Source organism: Liolophura sinensis, chromosome 3 (genome assembly GCF_032854445.1).
Source record: "Liolophura sinensis isolate JHLJ2023 chromosome 3, CUHK_Ljap_v2, whole genome shotgun sequence".
Taxonomy (NCBI): Eukaryota; Metazoa; Mollusca; class Polyplacophora; order Chitonida; family Chitonidae; genus Liolophura; species Liolophura sinensis.
Window position 1 is genome coordinate 7,320,362 of NC_088297.1, and position 26,122 is coordinate 7,346,483.

The following is a 26,122-nucleotide window of genomic DNA, read 5'->3' on the forward strand; positions in this document are numbered from 1 at the left end:
CAGCACTAAAGGTTGGGAACGGGTGGGAATGGGGGTGGGGGTAGGGGGTGGTCGGTAACACTCCCGGATTGGCTTGGACTCGTGTCAATTAAATATAAATGTTTCAGTCTCGATGCATTTTCCCAGCAATTTGGCATCGAAAAAAATTCATGTGAAAGAGCCTAGTGCGGAAAAGACACATTCGATCATTTCCATTTGTGAAAATGTCAGAGCCAAATTGCCAGAATTAATCACTTTGTAAACATTTTGACCCTGTTCAGAAAAAGCACAGTACATTTTGTAATGACCTAATGTTTTGGAGTATATATATATATATATATATATATATATATATATATATATATATATATATATATATATATATATATATATATATATCGGCATGTATGTGCGTGTGTAATAGAGATTCAGTTTTAACGTGGCCGTGTCAGGTCTACTGCGCACAATGGAAAACATCAAGGTGGTGGCACTCTTTGTGACAGCATGTCTCTGCTATTTGCGGTAAGTGTTCATTGTCCTTTTTTTTAATTTTAAATATTTTATTTGCTATTATACGATAACAAGTACAGCTATTTTACTTATACCAAGTGCGTAAGAAGTAACTAGTGTGAGCTACATTCGAAAATGTGGTCATTGGTCTCTGTTACGAAGGTGTCTGATCCATTCTTCCCACCGAATCTCTACAGAAAAATTTTTTGTCGTTTACCAGTATTAATTTTTTTATTAGTGTTTTACGCCATACTTAAGAATATTTGACTTATGGATGGCGGCCAGCAATATGTTGGGAGGAAACCGGGGGAAAACCCACAACCATCTCACGTACGTCAAACCTTCCCACGTAAGGTGGGAGAGGAAGCCAGCATGAGCGGGACTTGAACTCAGAGCGGATTTTTTTTTTAACCTGGTTTACATTTATTTACATATACATTTTTACTAAACCGTGTATCCCAAACACAATGCTTATCGAACGTTGCTCTTTGCGCTGTTCTACACTGGCTAGTCTCTAATAGTGCAAACTGGTCAGTTTTAATGTATATACGCTACATGTGGTCGGATATTCGAAAGCCTATTAACTGGTAAAAGCTGAGTACAATATCCACCACAAGTCACAAAAAGCAACGACATGGGGATGGAGTTATGGATCGAGCAAAAAGCGAGGACTTCTGCCGACTGCCCTGTGTATTACAACAAACGTGAGCCATCAAGAAACATATGTGTTCAAATACGGAGTGTTAATATGCAGTTAACAGACCTTCAATATTCTACAAGTACGAGACATTATTCTACTTTAAATATATTGTTGGGCAACAAGCTAACTGATTAATATGTGCCTGATAGTACACGTGGACGAAATACTATTGGGCGCAAGGAATCAACAAAAGACAGCCTTTCTGAATTGTCTACATTTTCTCATTCTGACTGCAGTTTCGAAAATCTTGTTTTTGTTCAAGGAATTGATAGCTTCGAAACTTCGGCATGTTTTCGTGAACTAAACATTACATTTTCAAGCAATGCCATTGTTTTTCTTCTGTCATTTCTCGAAACAAGAAAACCCTACTTTCATAACTATATATATTGGAAATGATTATAAACAAATCAATTTACAGTCTCTTTGATTTCCCTTCAAACCGTAATGAAGTATTGTATTTGTATTTTTCGCAGACATGTGTCTGCCATTGAAGTGCCAGACGTTTACACGGAGGTGCACAAACGGTTAGAAGACCGGAGAATGAAATCCGTAGCTCCTGGAGAATTAGATCCGGAATATCGTAACGTTACTGTCGGCCTGTACTTAGTCAACATTGTACAGCTAAATACACGGGACAATTTTTTGGATGCTGTTTATTGGATTGTGCTGGTAAGGAGAGTATAATTTGACACTTTCATGTAACTGAAAAAGGCTATGTAGAGAGCTAATTAATCTCTTCTTCTCGATATCAAAAAGTACAGACTCACATGTAGATAAATACCCAAATGATTTAATGTGTGTACAATAGAAGCGCATATACCATTACCTTTTTTTTTAACCATAATACACATTTCTCGGTACGTAAACAATTATTTCGTTCATTTGGTCGTCGTCGCAATAAATTGTTGAAAACCACTCGCCCGCCACCAGTATGGTGCGCATATTTATAGATCACACGAGGGAATGTTCGGCTGTAACTTCCCAATGTCAGTTTCCTCCACCCATAAAACTGAGAGCCATTGTTCTCTCGTGAAAAAATGTCGTCGTCAACATATATGGCATCCGTGGTCGTTTATAGGAATGCATAATCGATTCTGACTGGCTAGTGTGAGAGATGGGTAAGTCCAGTTATGTTTAACTTGAATTTTAGGTATTGTGCATTTTATCCTAGAAGGCCCCGTCTCCAGTGTTAGCCAATCAGCATCGATTCTGTATTGGGCAAGAGGAAATCAAAGTAGGCATCACAAGAAGTGGACCACTTAAAACTATGTATAAATATACTTTCATTTATTTTTCTTTACCTTTTTGTAAAGAGAGTTAAAGGCGCTCAAATGTTTGGCTTCTTAGGTGGGATTTATGGACCATACCATCAGAGGTTAGGAACTCTGAAGTCACAGGAAGTTTATCCAACTATAATCACGACAGTGAATGTGGAATAACTCTTTTTACCCGTGAGTGAATGATTACTGAAATAATTTTACCAAAAATTCATTCCTTCTGGTAAACATCCGGAAAAATTTGATGTGACGTCAGAGTTCATAAATACCGTTAGTATTGCTCATAAAACCCATCATATTATTCAAATATTTTAATGCCTTTCAACACTCTCAAAAAATCTGAAAAAAAATAAATGAAAGCATTTTTAAGCATAGTTTTCAGTTGTCTTTATGATGGACTTTACTCTGTATTTTAGCTTTCTTTTAGTTTAAGAAAATTGAGACGCTATAAAATAAAGCAGGGCAAGTCACACTATCCCCCTACTTGCACATCCTGTAAAATTAAGCCGCATAAACATTCACAGGGTTTAAGTGTTTACCAATTAAGATTTATTTATTTATTTATTTGATTGGTGTTTTACGCCGTACTCAAGAATATTTCACTTATACGACGGCGGCCAGCATTATGATGGATGGAAACCGGGCAGAGCCCGGGGGAAACCCACGACCATCTGCAGGTTGCCGTAGGACCTCCCCACATACGGCCGGAGAGGAAGACAGCATGAGCTGGACTTGAACTCACATCGCCGGCATTGGTGAGAGATTCCTGGGTCATTACGCTGTGCTAGCGCGCTAACCAACTGAGCCACGGAGGCCCCCACTTAAGATTGAAAACCATACATATCATTGCTTTATGCCCTACTATATCATAAGTCCTCAAGCAATACCATTTCCCCAACAAAAATACCCAACAAAGTCCTGCGTTGATCACGTAATAGATAAAATGAGTAATTATTTACTTATGTTTGCTTTTTTTTAATTTAAGTTTCTTCACTGATATTTTTATTGATGGATTCATTTCCCCATTTATTCCTTTATTTGAAACTCCATCTGTCTTCTGATGTACACAAGGAAGCGTTCTGGTTCTGTATTTTAGAAGAATAATGACCCTCGGCTGACATGGAACCATACTTCCCCTGAGACCATGGTGTTGTCTAACTCCAAGATATGGATTCCGGACATTGAAATTTTCAACGGGTTAGTGGTCCATAACAAAACGTTACTTGTCGAAAGAGATGCTTAACTAAAATGTTATCATATGTTAGATATGGACATTTAACTATGTTGACAGTAACAACCATCAAATGCTTAAAATGCTCGTTTGTGACCTAAAATGTCGTAAATGGCTGAGTTATCCATTTGTCTGGTTATAATATTTCTGATTATGATATGATAAAGGTGTTTTCAAGCATGTTAAACAACTATCATGGCATTCGACTGGGAAAAAATACCAGTTTTAGCACCAGATCTAATAATTTATGACCTGTCTGGTCTGCAAATACACTTATATGGCAAATGCAGTTCCCATAATATTTTATGCTTATGCATGGTAGATGTGACATCTTAACAAGAATTATCGCTATGTGGCCGCTTTCTGAGTTTTTATAAAATGATACATATAACATCTTCTTCAAAGAAGACAGGCCTAATTTGAAAGTTCTATGTTATCTGTTAATTTAGGTACTGACGTTTTAATAAACGGTGCAAAAGTTAATAGGCTATATATATTTAGAAGGAAAATAACAAATCGTGGGACAAAAACACCATTTCCCAAATTACCTCGCCTCACCTAAGCTGCAACCAGAGAAGAGACAGGTGATGCGATGGAGTTTGTGTCATCAGTCAGTGGTCTGAGCGCGATCAGAATAGAGTGCTCGCTTTTTAGTAGTCTTCTCCGTTTTCATGTTAACAGTGATACATGCAGCAAGTACGGCAGGCAACAAAATCAGGCATGAGATAATCAGGCATGACATATAGTAAACGTGATATGCCAGCCCATGACGATATTCTGATAGAAGTCATGACGTACCATCTATCACATTATACTGACAATGCACAATGGCAGCCCACTTGATCACAATATACGTAGCACATGACATAGTTTGAAGTCAGGGAACTGCCAACTGACGCTTTACTGCTGTTTAAAGCCATGCCAAATAACTTTCTTGATTTATTATTATGTCTTGAGCGATTCTACCGAATTGTATGGGTAACGGTGGCATTATTTTAAAAGAAAAGCTCAACTGCAAAACTCATTTCTCTGCTAAATTAGTTTGTGGTTACAATTAGAACGAAGTCAAATATGATTGGAGTAATAATATTTCTAATTTGAATTGAAGGTTAAACAAAATGGAATACCTAACGGTTCACGACGCCATTGTGGGGAAAGAGGGCCACGTGGTTCGTGTCCCTGCCGTCAAGTTTCGGGTGCCATGTGCAGAAGAGGACAACAACAACATAACGTGCGGAATCATGCTGGGGTCGTGGATGTATAATACGAACGTACTGCAAACAGTGGTAGAGGGAGAAGGGGTCGACCTGCAATTCCTCAACCCAAACCCAAAGTGGAGTGTGGTGGGGTCTTCTGCAAAGCAAAATGAGATATCCTTCAAAGTGGCAGGAGCAGACAGCAATTTCTCTCATGTTGAATACAGCCTAACATTCCAAAGTAGGGACAAGTGTCGTAAATAACATCTGTTTAGTATATTCATAACATCTGTTTAGTATATTCATAACATCTGTTTAGTATATTCATAACATCTGTTTAGTATATTCTAACTATTGCATGTACAGCACAAAATTTTAGTCAATTTTATGTTCTTTGTTTTCACTTTTTACAAAAATTCCTTTAAGAGGTTATTTAACTGTGTAACCAAAAGCATAAATATTCTCTAAAAACAAAAACACGTTAATCACTTTGGTGAAAAACAAAGCGCAATAACCTTACCAACAGCCGCTGTGAAGATCATTTAATTATGTAAAGAACTTTCTTTCAATTTTCTATAACAATTTGACATTAATCGTGCGTACGTTTTATATATTTTTGTTTGTCACTTTCTTGCTATTATTGTTTTTGCCCTTTGTGCTGAGTGTTTGTTATATTATTATGTAACATTATATTATACATGACTTTTGAAGCAAAAACAATAGTTTAATGTCAACAGATGAGATTGCAATGTACATGCACAGGTTTCTACCACATTGGCGTTAGAACGAACTCTTGATTAGACCTACAAAGTTTTCGCTAAAAGTTACCAATTTTAGTCCATGCATACATAACGCTACCGAATTATCTAATACATGTAAAAGGTGTCTCCAGTTTATTTCTTCAAGATAGATGGGACATGTACATGGTGTCTCCAGTCTACATTTCCAGGTCATACACTCTAAGAAAGGTTGCTTCTTCAAGGCACTCGGTTAAGTTCTTTGGCATGCTTCACTGGTGGAACCAAAGTTAGAACCAAAGAAAGAACCAAATGTAACCCTTGTTTTCGCTGCGCCGAGTTCTTCGACCTGCCTCCATGCGCAAACATGGTCTGTAGACCACTAAAGTGAGTTGTCACTGACCCGCACTGTGCTTTCGGCACTGTTGATTTTTCTCCACCCACACCACCAGAGGTTAAGGCTGAACCAGAGCTACCTAACGACCGGTACCTATAGCGAACAGTTACGGTTAGATTTCAAACCTTTTCCAGAGACATTTATTGCTTACCCATGCAGTAGTTATCCAAATATTTTGGATTATATTATATGTACACCAACAGGTTCACAAGAAAACCAATCATGAGAGCAAGAAAAACGCGCGGTTCTCTGAAGAACCATGAAGAACCATATTCTGAGAGTGTATGGTACACACACATGGTGTGTCCAATTTGTAGGGTGAAATCAAATTGTACTTGTATTTGGTGTGTAAAGTCAATAGTGGTAGTTTAAACGATGCACGTATATAGTGTATCCAGCCTTACAATGTACATACTGTTATCAATCACCACCAAAAAGAATTTTACACCTACATAAGGAAGCCATTATGGTGATCGATCGATCGACCGAGTTAACTCCAAAACACAACATTTTGTCCCTCATTTTGCAAGGCAACAAAGTGTCATTTTGTAAATAAAATAAGCTTTGCCACTTTGCCACTTTCCTGTGAGAACAAGCCAGTACAATATTTTAACTTGCAATGTTCCATTGTTGCGCATAATCGATTCGGAATCAAAGAGAGAACTCACTTTTTGTCAGTTAAGTCAAAATGGCGGACAAGACGCCCCAGAATCCGCGAGGCCCATTTAAAATCCGTGATTTCGCCCTTCTGTTAACAGCTTGTGGACAAAAAAAATCTTCAGCTATTATTGTCAGCCATAATGATTTTCATTGAATGTAATGACTATATAAACATGTTGAATGCGCATGTGTAAAAGAATAAAAATAGTTTTCTATAAGATTTTGTGTCGGTTTGTCGCCCAATCAAAGTCAATGATTTTATGTAAACCCAACCCCCAGTACCAGCTTCAACTCTTACTGACAACAAAAGTACCCCTGATGAGTGTTACAAATGTAAGCCTATTAAAATACGCGTTATAGTGTAATCCCTAATTAAATGATTATATCATTTAGTTTTTCAAAGGCAATTATTGAAAAATCTTTCGGATTTTATTTCATTGAAATATTTCTATGACATATTGGTTATTTTAAAATATTTTAGAATCATTGTGTAATAAAAATAATGATATTAAATCATTCCAAGACGGTTTATTCACGGAAATAACTGAATCATGAAGTTTAATGCATGTAAACATGTAATTTTCACTTGATTTAACCTTCCCTGTGGTTTTCTGAATGTACTGACTGGAGATATTTCTTGGGGCACTTGACTTATTCCAAATTTAGTACATATCTTTGCCTGTATTTTACAATTTGTTCCCTCGTCGTCACATGACTGATAAATTGTGAAGTACGATATAAAACTCGATATCAATGTCCAGTTTTGGAGAACACAATGGCCGGTTTTAGTCCAGCCGAGCATCGCATTGGAGTGAAGCGTGTTACATGGCTTTCACATAAAAGTCCAGTTTAGGCACGATTGTAATTGTTGATGTCCAAAAATGTTTCTTGGAAAGAGTTTGTCGTAAAACATCCAAACTTGGTATCACCTTATCTATGCCCGGTCAAAAAATAACTGTGCATTAAATCGTGAAGTATTCACAGAACATGTTACGTATTAAATAAAACCCAAGGATTGACCTTTAAACCACGTGTGTTGAGTGTTTACGACTCTGCATACTCTGATTTGGTATCATTGGAGAATCATACTTAAACCATGCAACAGTCGTTGTTCATTGTGCAGTCTTAACGGCATTACGACGCCGGTCTGCTGACTTCAATGAGACTCAGATGCACGGAGCAACATATAACTTGAAAAAAAAGGTATTTTTAAACCAATGGAGACATAGATAAATATTTTTGGCCTGCTCATTGACAGCTGGTCAAGCGTCAGTTTTATTTTTTTTTGGTTCAGAATTTTTTTTCATATATATATATATGGTCTCTTATTAAAGACAGCGTCCAAATCTGGATGAAATATTCTGGCTTCCAAGTGAAGCCCGTCCACGTGAATATAGAATCCACAATTAAAAGATATTTCTCAATCGACCGATGACAGTCCGATAAGTGACACGCTGTAGGACGATGGTTTATTCCTCAACTGCCTATGAAGGTGTAACTTCTCAGGGCTGACGGGTTGACAGTAGAGTCCGTGATGCCGAGCTGTCGATGTATGTTTCACTCCTCGGAAATATATACAAAGTCACTTTCAGGTTAAACTGGGATGGAATGTACGTAAGAGACAATGAGCGATACAAGCACACAAAAAAAAAAACGTCTCAACAAATAGCAAGTGGCCAAACACGAGCTCACAAAGTGCTCTGTGCAGAAAATGGAGTACAGATGACGAATGTCTAATGGCGTGAAGGCCGATATCTTCCAAACCCAGCAAAATCCTTACTTGAGTAACTGACTGCTTTCAAGTGGACTTGATTAAATGACTGCGAGTTTTACAACTCGGTCTCTCTTATTAATAGAGAAACGTAAAGAAAAATCTGGACGGTTTGATTGTAAATCTGTTTACAACACCGATACATATTTCCAGAAGGTATACCCTATTTACAATGATACGAAATAAACATCGAAGCCTTGAGAACGCTCGACTGAAATACAGTGCATGCTATAACCACACAAAAGTGGAAAATGTAGGTCAGACATTGACCCGGTAAAATAACAAAAAGATGCAATACAATATTTAAAAACAGGACCCTTTTAACAGGACCCATCGGAATTTTGCTGTCAAAGTCGAGAATTGAAAAGTGTTCTTTATGACAGCAGTTTTAAGCCAATTGGAATGAATTTGTATTTGATATATTTATCAAAGATTAATTTGGATAAACAAACGCGGGATTATGGAATGAGAAAAATTCACAGGCTTCTTAGCGAACAGTCTAATTTCGATAGGTTTTCGACATTTAAGTTATAAATTGCCATATGTCTTGGTGTAAATATATCATATTAGTAAAACAATTTTTAACTTTTTTGTCACTAAGAAACTATTTATTGCTTGAAAAAAAAACCATGAACGTGAAAAAACACTTTTAAAAGTGTTAAAAGTTTGCATTTTCAAAAACAGCATTGATTATTTTGCAACTGTTCTCTGACGCGAGTTCAGCCAACGTGATTTGTAAAATCGACTCGACGAAAAACAGTACATCCAGCTCTTTTAATGCGATATGTTATTTTGTATAAAATACGTTTTCATTTGGTCAAATCAGCAATTCTGTACGTTGCAAGTGAACTAGATTGAATGTCTGAATCTAGATTCTTTTCAAAATTCTACACGTGCTTTTCTACCCTTATTGGCGTAAAACACCAGTAATACAGAGTATGGACAATAAATATTGCCTAACAACCAGGTTCATTATATTTTCTTTTTAAAATGTATGAATTCCACGGAATATCACACGAGCTTGCTCGCCCAGTTAACAGACTGTCAATCGTACCGCTCCAGGCGAAGTGGACACTCAGTAACTCATATTATCTAATCACGTTGTTGAGGTGAAAAAACAAGCAAAAGTACAACGGGTGTGTATTGGATTAGAACGTGAGCAGAGCAAGAGGAGGCTTTGACAATTTTCCAAAATATTATGCAAACTTACAATCTTTTGATTACTGTGTATTAAAGGACAGTTTTATGACATCATAGAATAAATTCCGCGACACCTTGGAGCACGCCGACGACACCACAAAGATTGGTGGATTCGTTTGACACACCTTAGAAACAGATATCAAACAGCCATAGAAACTCCATATCATCATTGCTTTGCGCAAAAACAGTAAGAAATTGTCTGCGATAGATTCGCTTAGTCGATGGTTGGAGACCAAATCATTTTTCCTCTGCCTATTGACGATAAATTATTCTTTGACAACGAATAGTATATATGTTTGAACATGGACGAACAATATATCTTCATGTCTAAGAACGTACGTAATTGAAGTTGTGTTGATAGAAAAATTTGGGTTACAAGAGATGTCCGATTTTCTTAAATATTTTTAGGTTCCAATAACTTCACGAATCCCCCAATCCAACATAATTTAACAGTATTGTTGTTAATTATGACTGAAGAAAAATGCATGTGGTATTTAGCTTAAATGTTTTTAGTTGGGTGCTAATGATGAATAGCACTTCAAGTTTTTTTTTTCTCACTTGTTGGTCAATTCTGTTAGGGTGATGATTGTTAAACAGTAAACACCAGGATATTAAACAGGACGTTCTTAATTCTTCATTCCGATTTTTAATTTTCAGCATGATCTTTGATTTTAACATTTTAACGTTCTAAGTGAATTACGAATTAAAGTGTCGTCACCTTAAAGTCGTAAATCCTTACCCATATTCTATTAGAATTAGAAATGCATTTTTTGGACTTACTTCCACGGCCACTACATATAGATTTAGATCTCTTACAAGTTTTTTTTAATGAATGAAACGATACCACTAAACTGGGAGAAAAATGGTGTGTGATGTTTCGTTCTTTGTTCCCTTATTTTTAAAAAAGAGAAAGGGCTGTTCTCGTCTCCCATTTAAGATACCTTAGCGCAATTTAAGCTAGTCTCCCTATAGAATACTACTAAGTTGGGGGAATGATTCTCTAGTTAATCTTTACTTTGTCACTCAAAATTTGTCTGTGGAAAGCCCTAAAAACTTAAGAATTGGCGTTTTAGTTTTCTAGTCTTCTACTGAACCGTTATCGATGTCATTTTTAGCCCCTAAAATCACTTTTGATCTATGTTTAATTAGTTTGTGCAAGGATTTGGAACAAGATCATAATTGAAAGGGACAATACCTATGAAAGTCTTAACTAGCAGTCTTAGGCTCGCCTTTTCCCGATCGATAAACAGTTTTCAACAGGTTTTGTCTAACTCAATGATTTTATGAACATATCCCGAATTTTGAAATAAGAGGCTAATAATTCTACCATAAATACAAGTATTTTTAACGAATTGTGTTTTTTTTAAAAATATTTAGGCCAAAGGACTTCTGGTGCTCATTAATAAATAAATTCCTAGACCTGTTGTTTAAGTCTGTTGTGGCCTACAGTATAAAACCCAGTTTATGAATATATCACCAATTTTCAAGTGGTTGTGTTTGAGGCGTATCTACCGTAACACTAAAAAAAGCTTCCTCATTCGGACTGATAACAAAGTTAATTGCTTACCTGATAAGTTTTATCCAAATATTCCGAATTTGCAAATTAGATGTGTTTTTTTTTATCAGCGGCCTATACACGACAGTAATGAAAACGTCAAACCTGGGGGTTTTTTTGATGCGGATCGATGAACAGTTTTCTACAGATTTTGTCTAACTAAATGATTTTATAAAAATATCCTTAATTTACAAACTAGATGTATTTTTTGTGTTGTTTATGGCCTGCCGGCGACAGTACTGAAAGCCACGGCTTTTTTCGTAACGAGCAATAAGTAGTTTTCCTCACATTTTTCCTACATTATAAGTTTCCAAAAAAAAATATGACGAATTTTCAAATGACAGGTTAGTAAGTATAGTCCAGTAGAGCTATTTTTATCGAATTATGTGTTACTTTTGCATATTCCGTGGTGCTGATTGATAAAACACACAGTAAAAAATAATCTCTCGGTCAAGAATTCTTTCCTTGAAATATTCTTAATATAGATGTATTTTCTTCAAAAACCTGCCTTTTTTTCTTTCTTTTTCTTGTCACAAATGCAGGTGAATTGCGAATCTTGAATTTTCTAATGTTTTCTAACTTCAAGATTTTTTAAACTCGGTCTGGTAAATTTTCCTGAGAATATTTGTATGGATTAAGAATGAATTTTCTTAAAGCAACCATGACGTCAGTCACTAAATCTGAATAAAAGTAGTATTCCACAAAATGTTCTAAAATATTTTAAAAATTCCACACCGTTTATCAACGAAATGAATAGCAAATCAGTAACCAGCCACGCAGAGTGACGTCACAAAACCTAGGAGCTCTCATGTACCATCGGTATTAAAAATTGTGACAATACGAACATACAAACAAAAACCACCAACCAAAGAATACCGACTCTGTTCCGTGTTTAAAGGGCTGATGTTTCCTTTAACTTTGCGTTCGGTCAGGGCGATGTTTGTGGACAAGCTCGTCCTCGTCCTGCGTGGGTGTAGGCATTTGGCCTAGCTGACTGTACCGACGGGAAGGTCAGATAACAAGACCTTCTGATTGATAACAGGCTCTTTCATTCAGATTTCGGGAGGATATTTTCGTAATGGGTCTGACTTTGCTAAGGAAAAATAAGTCACAATATTTTTCTTCAAGCTATGACTCTCCCGAGGCGGTTTTCTTGCCAGCTCATCCTGACAAGTTACTGCAGTCGGCTGCCAAAAATGTACGCGTTGTGACACGGGCAGCCGTTCTCAGTTCCTTGCTCATCAGTGTGTGATCCAAAATGCAACAGTTCAACACTTAAACTAACCGTAAAATCCAATTTATTGCACTAATATCTGTCTATCCACTATAAGAAACCACAATCAAGAGTTAATAGGTCTCTTGGCGTGACAGCTAATTATCACATGATACTTTTATTGCTAGTGACTGACTAAGTTCATAAGGGCTTCTACAACAGAGCTACTCGGAGTGAATTTCGTCAGTGCCATATCCGCAGTTCTGCATCTTCTCGCCTTTCAAAAAATTTATAGAATTACTATCATATTTTTCTGTGATAACGGGGTCCTATATCATGTTTTCTATGAATATATAGTGGCAGACTCTATGTTCACTTCAAATCAGCTTTCATTCCTCCAAAAAGAAATTCTAATTAGTTTGAATTTACTTTTCTTGAGCAAGCAAGTACTGGTCAGACATACTTTCTTAAATTATCTTTTTTATTTAAATGACTTCCTTCTCTAAAACAGTTGTAGACAGTTAATATTATAAGAAATTTTATATTTATCCGTGACTTTTAGTATTATTCACATGCATGTTTGCTTTTTAAAGATATTCCATTTTCTTAAATTGCCTTTATTTCCTTGAAAAAAAAGATTAGTCCACTTCATATACTGCATACTTTGATGGTCTCTAGACAATTTTTTTTTAAAATTTGGCTTCTACTAATGAAACATTAAAGACTGAATAACCATGGTTTTAACCACGTGATCAATCTTTACGCTGAAACCTCCCTCTCGGATATGACGTATAACTGCACCATAGACTTGGAACGAATATACAAATCACGAATCACAAATATACCAGTCTAAGTAATTCACAATCCCAGCTCATGCTGGCTTCCTCTCCGGCCGTAAGTGGGAAGGTCTGTCAGCAGCCTGAGGATGGTCGTGGGTTTTCCCTGGGCTCTGCTCGGTTTCCACCCAACATAATGCTGACCGCCGTCATATAAGTGAAATATTCTTGAGTATGGCGTAAAACACAAATGAAATAAATAAATAAATTCTCAATCCCTGACAATATCAACATTGAAATTAATACCTTGCTGTTTTTGAATATTCCTGTTGCCTCTCCTGACTTTACAATAATTGTAATGCATTAGAGTGCATGTAATGCATGTACTTATCTGGCAAATATTCATAAACTTGGTATATTCATTTAAGTTCTACAATCAATGTCGCACCCTCGTATGAATGGAGAGAATGGACAGTGAAAACAATATGACAGTGCAGCATTTTTTGTTACATTATATACATTTTATTTTGCCCATTAAAATACAATAGATACTAGTATTGCAAGTCAATGTCTCCTGTACATGCAGACATGCTGCTATAACTACCCGTACAGCATCTCAATCGGACATACCGGAGAACTGGATTAAAATATACTATACAGTTATAATGCTTATTTATATACATAATATAGGTACGTCTAAACATGCTTCCTCGGTGTGAGCAATTTTCCAAGTGCTGCCCAACCAAGATTTTATAAAAACAAAATCATTTGCAATATACGCCTAACTCAAGTAATAGAAACAAAATCATTTGAAATATACACCTAACTCAAGTTACAGAAACAAAATAATTTTTTGAAACAGCTTCATCTGTGATGCATTCTGTTTCAGTTCGTTGTCGTCAGACTGAATCATTGAGTGAGGAATTATAGAGGGCCTGTTTTTCATATCTGCTGAAGTCTCTGGGACATTGGTCTATGCCGCATACTACTTGGGAATTGGGAGAATTGCTGTGAGCATTATAATGTGTCACGCAAAGTTATTGCCAAGAATGAAACGCATGGCACGTCGCCAGGTATAGCCAGCCATTACAGGAATCGCTTGCAACCAAACTCCTGAAAGAGACAAACAATAAACAGTAAATAATAAAATCTACCAAAAAGAAACAATAAGAGGATCAAGATAAGTTTAATTATGTGTAGAATATGCCCCCGTACGCATAAGTTTAGATGATGGTTAATATCGGTGATAACCCACAACAGGTAATGTAAGGGTTTAAAGAATTTGATCTATTTATTTATTTCTTCGGTGTTTTACCCCGTACTCAAAAATATTTCACCTACATCGGCGGCCGGCATTATGTTGGGAGGAAACTTTACTGGTTACCATTTTACTGGTTACCACTTTACTGGCAAAATTCGCCATGTCATTTTTCTTTGTATACATTCTTTAAGTAAGGGAAGTAACTTTGATTACATAAGAGTTTTAATGTTAATAAATATGTTGAGTCACGTGGAGGATATGAGTTGCCCGGATATTCCAGCTGACGACATCTGGGGCCGCTCAGCATTCTAAGACGGATAGTGATGACGTTGTCGTCGAATCGAGCATCAACAACTTGTCATCTTTCGAGCTTTTTCCACAATTCACAGAAGTGTTTGATAAAGATGTCGCCGAAGTGTTTTCAGTTAAAGTGAGTAGGCTTATTTCATTATTTCTATACTTCTGTTTTCAGCACAGTACAAATACAGAGGGGCACAATGTCTCCATTTTACGGCGAAAGCGACAGAATCATCAGAATTGTTGCTGTATTTGGTCGTGTATTTTTGAAAATTTATGCCTGCTTTGTTATGTTGTTCTTTTAATATCAAAATATCGAAATTTTTACTACTTACCTTAGTCAGAGAGTGACATCATATTTCCCGCTGCCCCGGCACTTTCAACTTTTGACGGAAATGCCCGAAGAACTTCGACTTTTGCAGCTTGACCACCAGGGGTCGCTGTCTGTTTCTACCCTTTTCGCAATAGGGATCATCATGAATAAGATGTCCTCAGTTCTTGTTTCATAGGCCTGGCCAGTATAATCGTTGTCTCTTTACCAGTTATTCTAACAATCATTAAGTGGCCCACACAGTGATATATTAAGATGTCTTACAATGGTCAACGAAACGAAGCAAGATTGTAATTGGTAGAATTACAGAACAACAACAACAACATCAAAACAACTTGTGACACTTATTACGGTTGTATTCATTGGTTTTTGTTTTAAACCTAATTGGCAATTTTTCAGTCAGTTCGCGGCAAAAAGCCGTTAGGTAAAACATACTACTATGTAATAAAGACAAGTTAGCTCACACGAAACACGAAACTTATTCCTGTTCAGTATTTTTTTATGATCTTTATGAGTTGTGAAACACTTGCGGCCTGTCCGTGGATAAGAGTGCACTTGCAGCCAAATGATCAACTTTTATTTGTATAGAATGTTTATTTTTTGTTTTTAGATGCTGGAATTGATGGGAAAACTTCCTGCACCATTCAGAGTGATGATGTCCTGGAGCTTTTCCCAGGCAATGACAGGAATGAAAACTTCCTTCTAAGCATAAAATTCTTGACTTCGTTAAGGTGTTAAGTTCAACTTTACTTCATATAATAATTAGAGTGAGAGGCCATTTTTTCAGAAGGACTTCATTTTTTTTTTAGTTTCAGTTTAGTGCAGCAAAACCGTATCAATATAAATGATGAATAATCACCCCCCCCCCCCCCCCTTAAAATGTACATTTAAAACCTTCAACATTTATAATTACCACATTCTTCTTTTCCTTGTTACAACATTTTCAGCTTTAGGGGTGCATGGTGTTTCACTATATTTTTTCTAATTACAGCTATTTTTGAAAGTTCTGATTAGTATCTATATTGTAATAAAATCAAATCTAATTGTGTATGGATTGTTTAAATTTTGCGTCAAAGCTAGATTTGTTTCCCCACAGACATGTGAGGAGAGTGCAGCAAGCTTAGAAACTGATGTAGGGTCACCTGTCTTAAAGATGCCGAGAGCCGACTTCACGATATACAGCCACACCGAGTTGATCCAATCTAACATCGAAGGGAAGATTACAAGAGAAGTCACGGATCGGTGTGTGAGAACAGTTGTATTCAAAATGATTGCCTCCTGCCAACAACTAAAAGAGCCCGATAACATTTCCTACTTCCCTAGAACTATAGGGGATGGCCATTCGATGTGTCGCATTTCCAGTCTTGCAATAGGCTGCACCTATAAGCCAGTCCCGTCGTTGGGTAGGCGTTCAGTCAGTTTTGTTTTATTTTCTTTGATCTGTAGCTTTCAGAAGTTGATATGAAATCTGTTGAACGAATCCCAACGTGGGTTGGAAATCTTGTTTGTAAACCTATGTTTACAATTTAAAAAAATGAATGCCAAGTATTTTAATTGGTTGGCTTCTCGTCATTGGCATGTACGTATCCAGTAGTTTGCAATCTGGTAATCGAAAAGTTCACCATCAAATATTTGTAGCTATAGACTGCAAACAATGACTTACGAATAGTTTGCTTTTAACAAAGTTGTAATATCATTTCTGTCAAGTTCCCCCATGCAGAAAAGCTTTTCCTTTGAAACATTTGATGTATATATACTTTTTTTGGATACACATCCTATTATGTGATTCAGAAAGGCTATTGCTTGAACTAATTTCTAGTAAATAATTTTTCCCTGGGAAGGTGTTTCCTTGTGGGCACGACTGCATTATTAGCTCGTTTAAAATTGAAACGCGATACACCGGTTTGTCTTATCACATCAAAAGATGTCGAACAACGTATATCTTAGTTTCACAATTTGGCAAAATTTTGTTCGTTTTTCTTGAGCAATCATTTCCTTGTGTCAGTATTTCATGTATAGATGGGTTGTATAGATGACAAGTGCAACCTCTCTATAATGACCATGACATATTTTACGTGTTGTATATACATGGTGGAGCAAAAGTCTGGACTCATAGACAATTTACTATATAACAATTTACAGTTTACCATAAGTGTTCGAACAGACTTCTGCCTTCCTCCAAACACTGTCTTACTCGGGAGGCTCGTGATCTTTGTACATTCGAAGCATGGAGTTATTCCCTCTTATGGTTTCAATTTCTTGTGAAATGTTATCTTTTAGTACTTGCAATGTTCTTGGTTTGTTGGCATAAACCGCAATTGCCTGTGGGTCCAGACTTTTGCTCCACCCTGTATACCTGCTAGGATTGGTAAATGGTAAGAGGGTCCGTCTTGTAGGAGGGAGACACAGGTTCATACTGAGGACGTTGAAAACAGAGCCTTTTGCTATCTCGACTTGTGCTCACCATTAAGCTGGTTGGTCTAGTGTCCGTCTAACTAATACTTGGTTGGGCGTCATGTCAGGTGTCTTCATTATGATACTTCGAAGTTGCAAATCATACATCCGTGGTTAATATGACTTTTATAGTTAAGTCTTAGGCATGTGATAGGTCATAATCCCATTTTTTCTATTAGTTTTAACGTATATTATAAATGAACACTAAACATGTTTATTGAAATTAAGGAGGATATTACCATGGTGTGTGTAAAATATGCACAAAATAAGGAAATATAATATATTTTTTTTGTTTTTGAATATGATGTATTTGTTAGATTTTCCAGGAAAATGAAAAGTAGGCTCGTAAACAAAAACATGGTCAAGAAACCTAATGGGCCGAAACTTCGCAAGCTATATAAGATGAAGACACCCAAGAGATTGCTCAGAATATGGAACAATTGGATGTGGAGGCCTGGGGAAGGAAGATGTAACTGACCACGATAATAAGCATCACAATGATTCAGATGGTAAATATTGAAACAAGCTTGAACATAATGTTAAAACAGTTTCTTTACTGGAAATATTGAAGAATGGCGAAAGACACCGATCATTTCATCTACATTCGACAGGTCTGTTAATTTCTGTGTTATTTACTGCGTTCAAACCCATTTGGTAAGAGAATACCCTTGATTTTCCTGTCAGTCTTCATGGGGCCATGGGTGTAAGCAATTTACAGTACTTGGGAGTCTGCTAGCGCAGACTTGCTGTGGCGGACAACCACCTGCATGCCACCCATATCTTGTACACTTTGTTCTGTCTCAGATTTTGAGTCATGTGAGCTAATTATTTGGGATATGCATTTATTATAATGTCAATTATTTCAGATGAGGATTTAATGAGACAACGTTATTCAAAACTAAACGAAATGAATGGACAGAAGAAGCCAAATGAGAATGTTGTATTCAAACCATTTGATATTCATTGCTTTTTGGAAGGAATCACGAGACCGATAGAATTCTTTCATCAAGAAATACCCTTGCTTCCTTTAAGCAGTTCATGTAAGTGGCGTATAGCTCACTTCACATTAATAGGTTAACTCCTACTGCACAATGGTACACATCTCTTGAGCAAGTTAAATTAGGCCAATATTAACAGCTGTTGTAAATGACAACAGCGAGCAGTTAGGGCTGCCAGGCTGGGTTTACTTGTGCAACGTAGGCCCGCTGGGTGTAAGTGAATTTCTGGGAAAATTTGTCACGAAAAAGTGTTCGTTTGAAGTCAAATATTAATCTTGCACCTTTGAATTTATCTTGATCAGAATTGTTAACGGTTACTTCACAGTTTACATTTATTATTAAATTTGCTGTGTTTTACAATGCATATACATCATGCATGTTAAGATTGCCTTATATTTTGTTATGAAGGTACACATTTATTTGTATCCAAATACTGCGTCACAATGAAATATATTTAACTGGCGTGGCTGAAGACAAAATCACTCCAAATGTCCATGTATATTTCATTATTTTTCCTCTATCAAACCTGCCTTGCCATTGTACAAAATATTAGTGTTAAATTTTTTGTAGGTGCTTTTAACAGGGAATGCTGGTTCCTTTTCGTCGATAATAACATTAAAAATGTTTCAAAAATGATCAAATCTAATCAACATTTTTGCAGCTAGTTTAATTACTGTTCTCAAAGTATTTGCCCTGTCTGCATTTTAACGTTTACAATTGGCAGTTAAAGTTCCTAAAACTTAAATTACCTTTTTTTAAATTAACTATCACATTCACACTAAAATATTACAGTCACGTCTTATTTGTTGAAAGTTAATAAATCAGCGATTGGAGAGAGTTCAATTTAATAAGCTAATAAGTATGCATGTTTGGGGTTTCACATCGCATTTATGTTGTATGGCGACAAGGAATGAATCAATGAATCAATGAATGATGGAATGATTATAGCTTATGTTGATTATGTTTTTTGTTAAGCAGGACAATGGCCTTCAAATATTTAATGACAACATCGCCAGCAATGTTGCCGCCAAGTGCTGTCGACACTGAAGTATCATGACAGCCCACGCTGTTATACTGATATCAAGCCAACCAGTCCTGTTCCCTTGCTCTAATCTCTCAGTGCTTAACGAGTCAGCAACAAATACAATTTTTTAAAGTTTTTGGCATAACCTGACTGGGTTTGGTCCCGGGTGCCCCCGATTTCCGGGTGAACGCTCTAACCGTGGCCCAGTTTTGTTGCCAACAATATCCAGTAAAGCCTCTTTAAACAATCCAGATAGATAAAATAATCATAGTATTAAGTAGAGACGTGAAAAATACATGCAAAAAGAAGTTAAGAAAACTCAAGTGTAAAACACGTTCGTGGAAGAGAGTTATTAAAAGCATATATCACACTATTTTAATTCTTTTAATTTACGATCATGCTTGCCGCTCTGTTACATGTCCCAATTATATAACGCATGAAGCGTCCTTAAACAGACACAGTTCAACGACACACAGATTCTGTTTCACTTATAGGAAGGTGGGATATCGGCATAGATCTAAGGCTCAGATTTTGACACCGGCCTTAAGACAGGCTTTTGATTTGGGTGGTTGTTGCTGCCGTCCCGATGTCATGAATATAGGAAAAATACAAATAGGCTGATTTCAGCGTTTTTATACACGCCAAGCGTTGAGGGGAAAGCTACACCATGTGAGGTAAATAGATAATTATTTATTTGTTTGATTGGTGTTTTACGCCGTGCTCAAGAATATTTCACGTATACGACGGCGGCCAGTCTTGTGGTGGAGGGAAATCGGGCAGATCACGGTGAAGACCCACGACCATCTACACGTTGCTGGAAGACCTTGCCACGTACGGCCGGAGAGGAAGCCAGCATGAGCTCACAGAGACCGCATTGGCGAGAGACTTCTGGGTCATCACGCTGCGCTAGCGCGCTAATCAACTGAGCCACGGAGGCCCCATAAATAAACAAATAGGTATATAGCCTGTGTCACTAACTGCCAATGGAACCTAGTTACTGTGTGTGTGTGTGATGGCGTAAATGACATGGTACTAACGGGCATAATCACGACAAGGGTGGCTAAGATTAAACAGATAGTCTGGAATCCGATATATGGCTCCCCCTGCGAACAGTAACAGGCCAGAGAGTAACCGGAAAAAATTATCACGTCACGGCTGGATGTTAAACAGGTTACTGTTTATTTTCTGTTTATGCATTTCTTTTCTGTTTCCATTCTGCGAATGGAAGACAGATTGAAATGCACTGAAGTCGTTGTAACAGAAAAACAAAATACAGTAATGTAAATTGATAGTGTTTGTAGGCCATTAAGTTTCGCAATTAGATGTACTGTACCCTTCCACGAAGTGGCACTCAAGAATAATGGTGAGTATTGGCGAAGAAAAAAATAGGGGATAATGGAGCTGACGTTGAATAGAATATGTTCTACTATACTGTACCATGTATCATGTCAGTGTGTCTGATGACAATAGACTGTCATGCCAATGTGCTGGGTGACAACAAACTTCTTCACGCGAGACACTATACCGTTGAATGTGAACCGCACATGATCATGTATGTTTCTTACGCTCAATATTTATCAAGGCATCTATCGGAAGTTCAAAGGCATTACTACAAAATATATTTTGTCCCATTCAGGTAATGTAGCGCGGATTGCAATGAAATGCCCCCGTTGTATTCATGCCGTTGTCTAGTATAGGGCTAGCGCCTGAAGACAGTCGCTGTAACGGTCATTCCGATGATTACTGGTGTCAAATGTAAGCTAAACAGTTATCCGCAAAACCAAAGTTTAACTTCTTAAAGAACATTTAAATACAAAATATACTATATTTAATCATTAATGACAACGTACTGGAAAATACATCGAAATCAATTACTTTTGATCGACAAAAATCATGCATTGCTGTGCAAACAATTATTCAGTCTGGAGTTAAGCATTTATGGAGTCAAGACGATCTGTATTGTACTGGGTAGGACACTGACCAAGGGCTTGCCGTCCTCAGCAAGTCTTTAGCTTAGACAACGGATCCAGTCACGGTCTAATTGAGTACATATCATCAAATGTATTAAGGATAAATATTACAGGATAAGATAAAACGATCATGCAGAGCATAGAAAAACGGAAGAGAAAAAGCTTAAAGATTAGCAAGCAAAGAATAGTCTTCCACTAAGTGTTTTATAGACAAATCGATGAGATTCGATGCTATTTTTCCAGTGTCGTCGAATGTATTCCAAGTTGAAACAATAATAATGAAAACAAAATCTATAAAATGACTAATATGACTAATGTGCCACAACATCATAAGTAGTCTCCCTTTAATCATTGAAAACCAACGCACGTGGACTTCACAATAGAATCTCGTCTAACGTTTTCAATCTTTCATGATATCTCGGTTGAAGTCTGAAAACTACGTGAAAAAAGCAACCGAAAATAAAATAAGGGAAGCGAAATAGCTAAAATATACTTTTTAATTGGTGAATTGATTTTTACATATGCAACAATAAAAAATGTACTGCAAATGCGACATTCATACATTTTCAACATTAAAAACAAACAAATAAATATATAACATTGATGCACTTTGACTAACAGCCATGAGATGAAATAGGCAAATATGTTTTGACAGATCGAACTAAAACAGAAATAGCAGATAGATCTATCATACCCACGATTGCTGCGTGTTTGACTCTATCTTCATACAGTTCACATACACGTTCCCCTTCTTCATCTTGTAACGAAACAGCATTCGTAGTTCCCGCCTAAAACAGGCACCCGTGATGCTGTACAGAAAAAAGTTCACGCAGTAGTTAAGGTAATACATTGCCCGCACAATCGCCACCACCCCCGGGGATACTGGCTTTCCGCTGAAAGCAGTCCGGGCCCACACCCCGAAGTAAGGTAAATTAAAGGCGATGAAACAGAGGGAAATGACGAGCAAAATGAGCGTAAATTCCAGCCGTATGACGCTCTCCTCTGTGAGCACACTCCGATCGCGGTACTTTCGGTTACGCTGAACTAATTTGTTGATTATAAACATATTCAACGCTGTAATGAGTATGAAGGGTACAAGGGTGATTGTCACGCCGTAGATGATGTCTAAGATATGAGAGACATGTTTCAAGTACGGGTTGCTAGTGCAGACATGTACGTCCTTGGCGACAATGTACGAGCCACTCATGATGGGTTTGTACATGAGAATAATGGCGGCAACAGCAACTAGGCCAAACACAATTCTACGGCTGACAGAGGTGGAGATACTTTTCCGACGCAGCGGATGACACACGGCGATGTAACGCTCTACGGTAAAAATAACCACAATCCACGAAGAGAGAAAGCGCGAGACATAGCTCAGGTACAGTGATACATGGCATACTCCATTGATTTCCAGGAAGGCTACAGTCAGATGACCCGGAAGTATATGTAGACCTCTTTTTAACCATTCTACCATGACGTAGGCGACTAGCGTTACGAGGTCAGATATGGAGAGCGCGGCTAGGTAGTTACTGGCGGACAAAGAGCGCATGTTTCGGGAAGTAAATACGCTTAGTGACAGAGAGTTGCCCACAATGCCAATCAGCAAGATGACAGGGGTGAGCCAAGCGTAAAACATCCGCCCTAGGCCTGGAGGAATGCCGGATGAGGCCTGCGGAGGAAAGATAGCTTGCGAGGCGTTAGAATGATTTCCCAGCGCCAAGTGCGTGAACTGTGTGTCGTCAAAGCCATCCATGCTGAAGGTTGCGTCGTCGGAATTCATCTCGTGAAATGCCTGCAACAGAGAAGAGAAAATGATATTTAGTAGTCCGACTTGGGAAGAGGGTAATAAGCTTGACATTAGCCATATTGGGAAACGTCTGTGCACTTGATCGATTAGTATAAGACCCCCTATGTGACGGTGTGTGGTACGATTAGATTGATAGGAGGACGACGGGAATGGCCCATGGCCTGAATACTTGTGTGTGTGTCCATACGTTTGAGGTGTGGACGGCTTTCAGGTTAAACCGATTGTTAGTGGCCCCTTTATTCCCAATGGCGTTTCACTTTTAACTATATGTTTTTAAGTCCAGTAAGCCCAATGCCAAGAACAGCTATGCCGTCTACAAGTTCAGGTTGGCGGGAGATATGTTTCTATTATATGATTAAAATGGCCCAAAATTTGGACGAGGCATACTGAAATTTTCATCTAGATGCATCGAAAAACGCGCAATTATAACTAGAGAAGTATTTTGTTCTGTCAGTGAGAGATTTATGTATGGAATGACAAATAAATCAGTTCGCTGACTGACCGTCACTGATTAGGGAATGAATGAATTAATCAGAGAATAGACGTAGAAAAACTCTTGAAAAAATGCCGGGTTAATGCATTAGGCTGGGTAATACAGAGGCTTGCATAATGTGGAAACCGTGCGATATCTTAAAATTGGCGAGGCCGTGGGTCATCAGTGTATATATTTCAGTAAGGGGCTATTCTTCTGTCATGGCTAATGTTTTTTTCGGTGCATCTTAGCCATGGAGACAAATCCCAGCTTAGAGAGATGCCTAAATCGAAATCCTATCACTTCTTGCGTAAGCTCTGTTCTGTTTGCAAAGGAAAGTCAACTTTGTTTGGATTAGAATTATTTGTGTTTGAATTTTGTGGTATACCCAACAACATTTCACTTATACGACATTATTATGGTGATAGAAACAGCTTTATTCATCTGCTTAGTGCTCGTCAACGGTATCTAAATATTTAATAATGATATAGAAGAAGAATTTTTTCAACCATACACTATTTCAACACTAATAATGAATATCCGAATATATATATATATCCCGATGTCCTTTAACAATAGTAGAGCTAGCATAAGTCTGATTTCTAATGGCCACATCGGACAAATCCAAGAACACGTACTAAATGCTTCCATGCGCTAATTATGAGCATGATATATAGGTTTGAACACTGTACATGAATTTTATTGGTGAAAGGCACGTGTGTCGCATTAACTGCAGTTTTACTCTCCGGCGAATTTAAGACATTTGGATAATTACACGTAAAAACTGACATATCTATAAAATGATAAGCCCAAAACCAGATCTGTAATCCAATAGATATATTTTCTTTTTATTAACACCGGCGGGCCTAGTAAATTCGATTAAAAGCTGTATCTCGAATTAAAGCGCCACATTGTGGACCCTGTGCTTTGTTTGGTTTGTACCACTTAGGTAATTGATCCAAGGTCTTTGAGGGAAAAACGTGGGCGAGTGCGATATGAAGGTGCTTATGGAGTGGAAGAGAGATATGACTAAATCATCATGACTGCTAATCGAGAAGCCGTAAACCCAACGGTAGCGCATAGTCAATGACAGGATGGTTTTCATGAGGTCACTTGTTATAAACAGCAGCTTTGCATTATTATGCCTTCACCGTAAATTTTCATCTACATCCTCATAAATTGTCAAATGTATTAAGCTACCTCAAGGACATGTTGGTTAAAGCAAGTTAAACACTCCACATTACTGAAATAAAATTTGACCGAGCGATTTTTTTTTAAATTGCATGAAAAAGCAGTGACTTATTTTTTCGTTCCACATTTATTTATCTTACACAGTGTGCAAGGACAATTTCTGTTTGATTAATCAGCAGCATATTTCGTACAAATTTACACAACAGATCACCAGTTGTTGACTTTTGCAGACGATATGATTGAAATACCAGGGTCGCCAATTACTGAAATGTACCACTCCTGTCAAAAAACGTGTCACTAGCGGTCGATGTGTTACAACATGGTCAATCAGTTATGGTAGGGCAGTCGATATCAACGCTGTTGACAACTTCCATCTCATTTAAAACACTTTACAGTGTGTCCTAGCTATATACAGAGTAAACTGAAAGAGGCCACTGGGCCACCGCCAACACTGATTTCTGCGTAAAAATAAGTACCTTTTGACACCTACAGAGAAATCTGAATTATAAATCTCTTTCTCTCGAAGATTGGTTAGGCTGTACATTACAGAACTTGGCGACGGACTGTCTAGATATTGGAAGCCATGTGTACATCTGCCACTAATTGCTTTATTCATGCGGTAAATAATGTGAGCCATATATACACATATATGCAATCATTTTCACTAGTATTTGTCTTCGATAACCCGCAGTTCTTATGACGTTGGGAATGAAGTGTTGGAACCAATTGACCCCCCATACTACAGTTTCTCTGTGTGTCATAACTCATATCCATAGAAGATAAAAAGAGCAAAGGATTTCATGTTGCCTCTCCATGGAGAGTGTTATCCTAGTGCCCCCGAAAGCCTTTTATCGACTAATTGCCTTATACACGTACAAGTTAGCCATTAGTCTCAAACGCTGGCTTCCATGTATATTTGGTGTGTGACCAATCTTGTGGAGAAGAAGTCTGCAATAAATGGAATTTGGACTATAGCATGGTCTACTTTGGTGTCATGATTGTTGGAATCACGCCTGTACGGAAGTCTATGAGCCTTATTTTAAAACAAACCACACGATTTATCTTCATTGCAAATGCAGACTGTCAGCACAATGTCCATCAATTTATCTGTT

General features: G+C 37.4%; 2 protein-coding genes across 2 annotated transcripts; one reads left to right on the forward strand and one right to left on the reverse strand.

Moving 5' to 3' along the window:
* Positions 1–383: 383 nt before the first annotated feature.
* LOC135463818 (acetylcholine-binding protein-like) lies at positions 384–6,290 on the forward strand. Its single transcript, XM_064741265.1, has 4 exons — positions 384–501; positions 1,663–1,858; positions 3,563–3,663; positions 4,806–6,290. The coding sequence occupies exons 1-4, from the start codon at positions 446–448 to the stop codon at positions 5,155–5,157; spliced, it is 705 nt and encodes a 234-aa protein (XP_064597335.1). The 5' UTR covers positions 384–445; the 3' UTR covers positions 5,158–6,290.
* Positions 6,291–22,225: 15,935 nt separating this feature from the next.
* On the reverse strand, positions 22,226–23,320 carry LOC135463296 (probable G-protein coupled receptor 139). Its single transcript, XM_064740557.1, has one exon. The coding sequence runs from the start codon at positions 23,318–23,320 to the stop codon at positions 22,226–22,228; it is 1,095 nt and encodes a 364-aa protein (XP_064596627.1).
* Between the last annotated feature and the right edge of the window lie 2,802 nt (positions 23,321–26,122).

Coding starts and splice junctions, on each gene's coding strand:
- LOC135463296 (XM_064740557.1), bottom strand. CDS start 23,320: ATGAATTCCGACGACGCAACCTTCAGCATGGATGGCTTTGACGACACA.
- LOC135463818 (XM_064741265.1), top strand. CDS start 446: ATGGAAAACATCAAGGTGGTGGCACTCTTTGTGACAGCATGTCTCTGC. Junction 502..1,662: donor GCATGTCTCTGCTATTTGCG/GTAAGTGTTCAT, acceptor TATTTTTCGCAG/ACATGTGTCTGCCATTGAAG. Junction 1,859..3,562: donor CTGTTTATTGGATTGTGCTG/GTAAGGAGAGTA, acceptor TCTGTATTTTAG/AAGAATAATGACCCTCGGCT.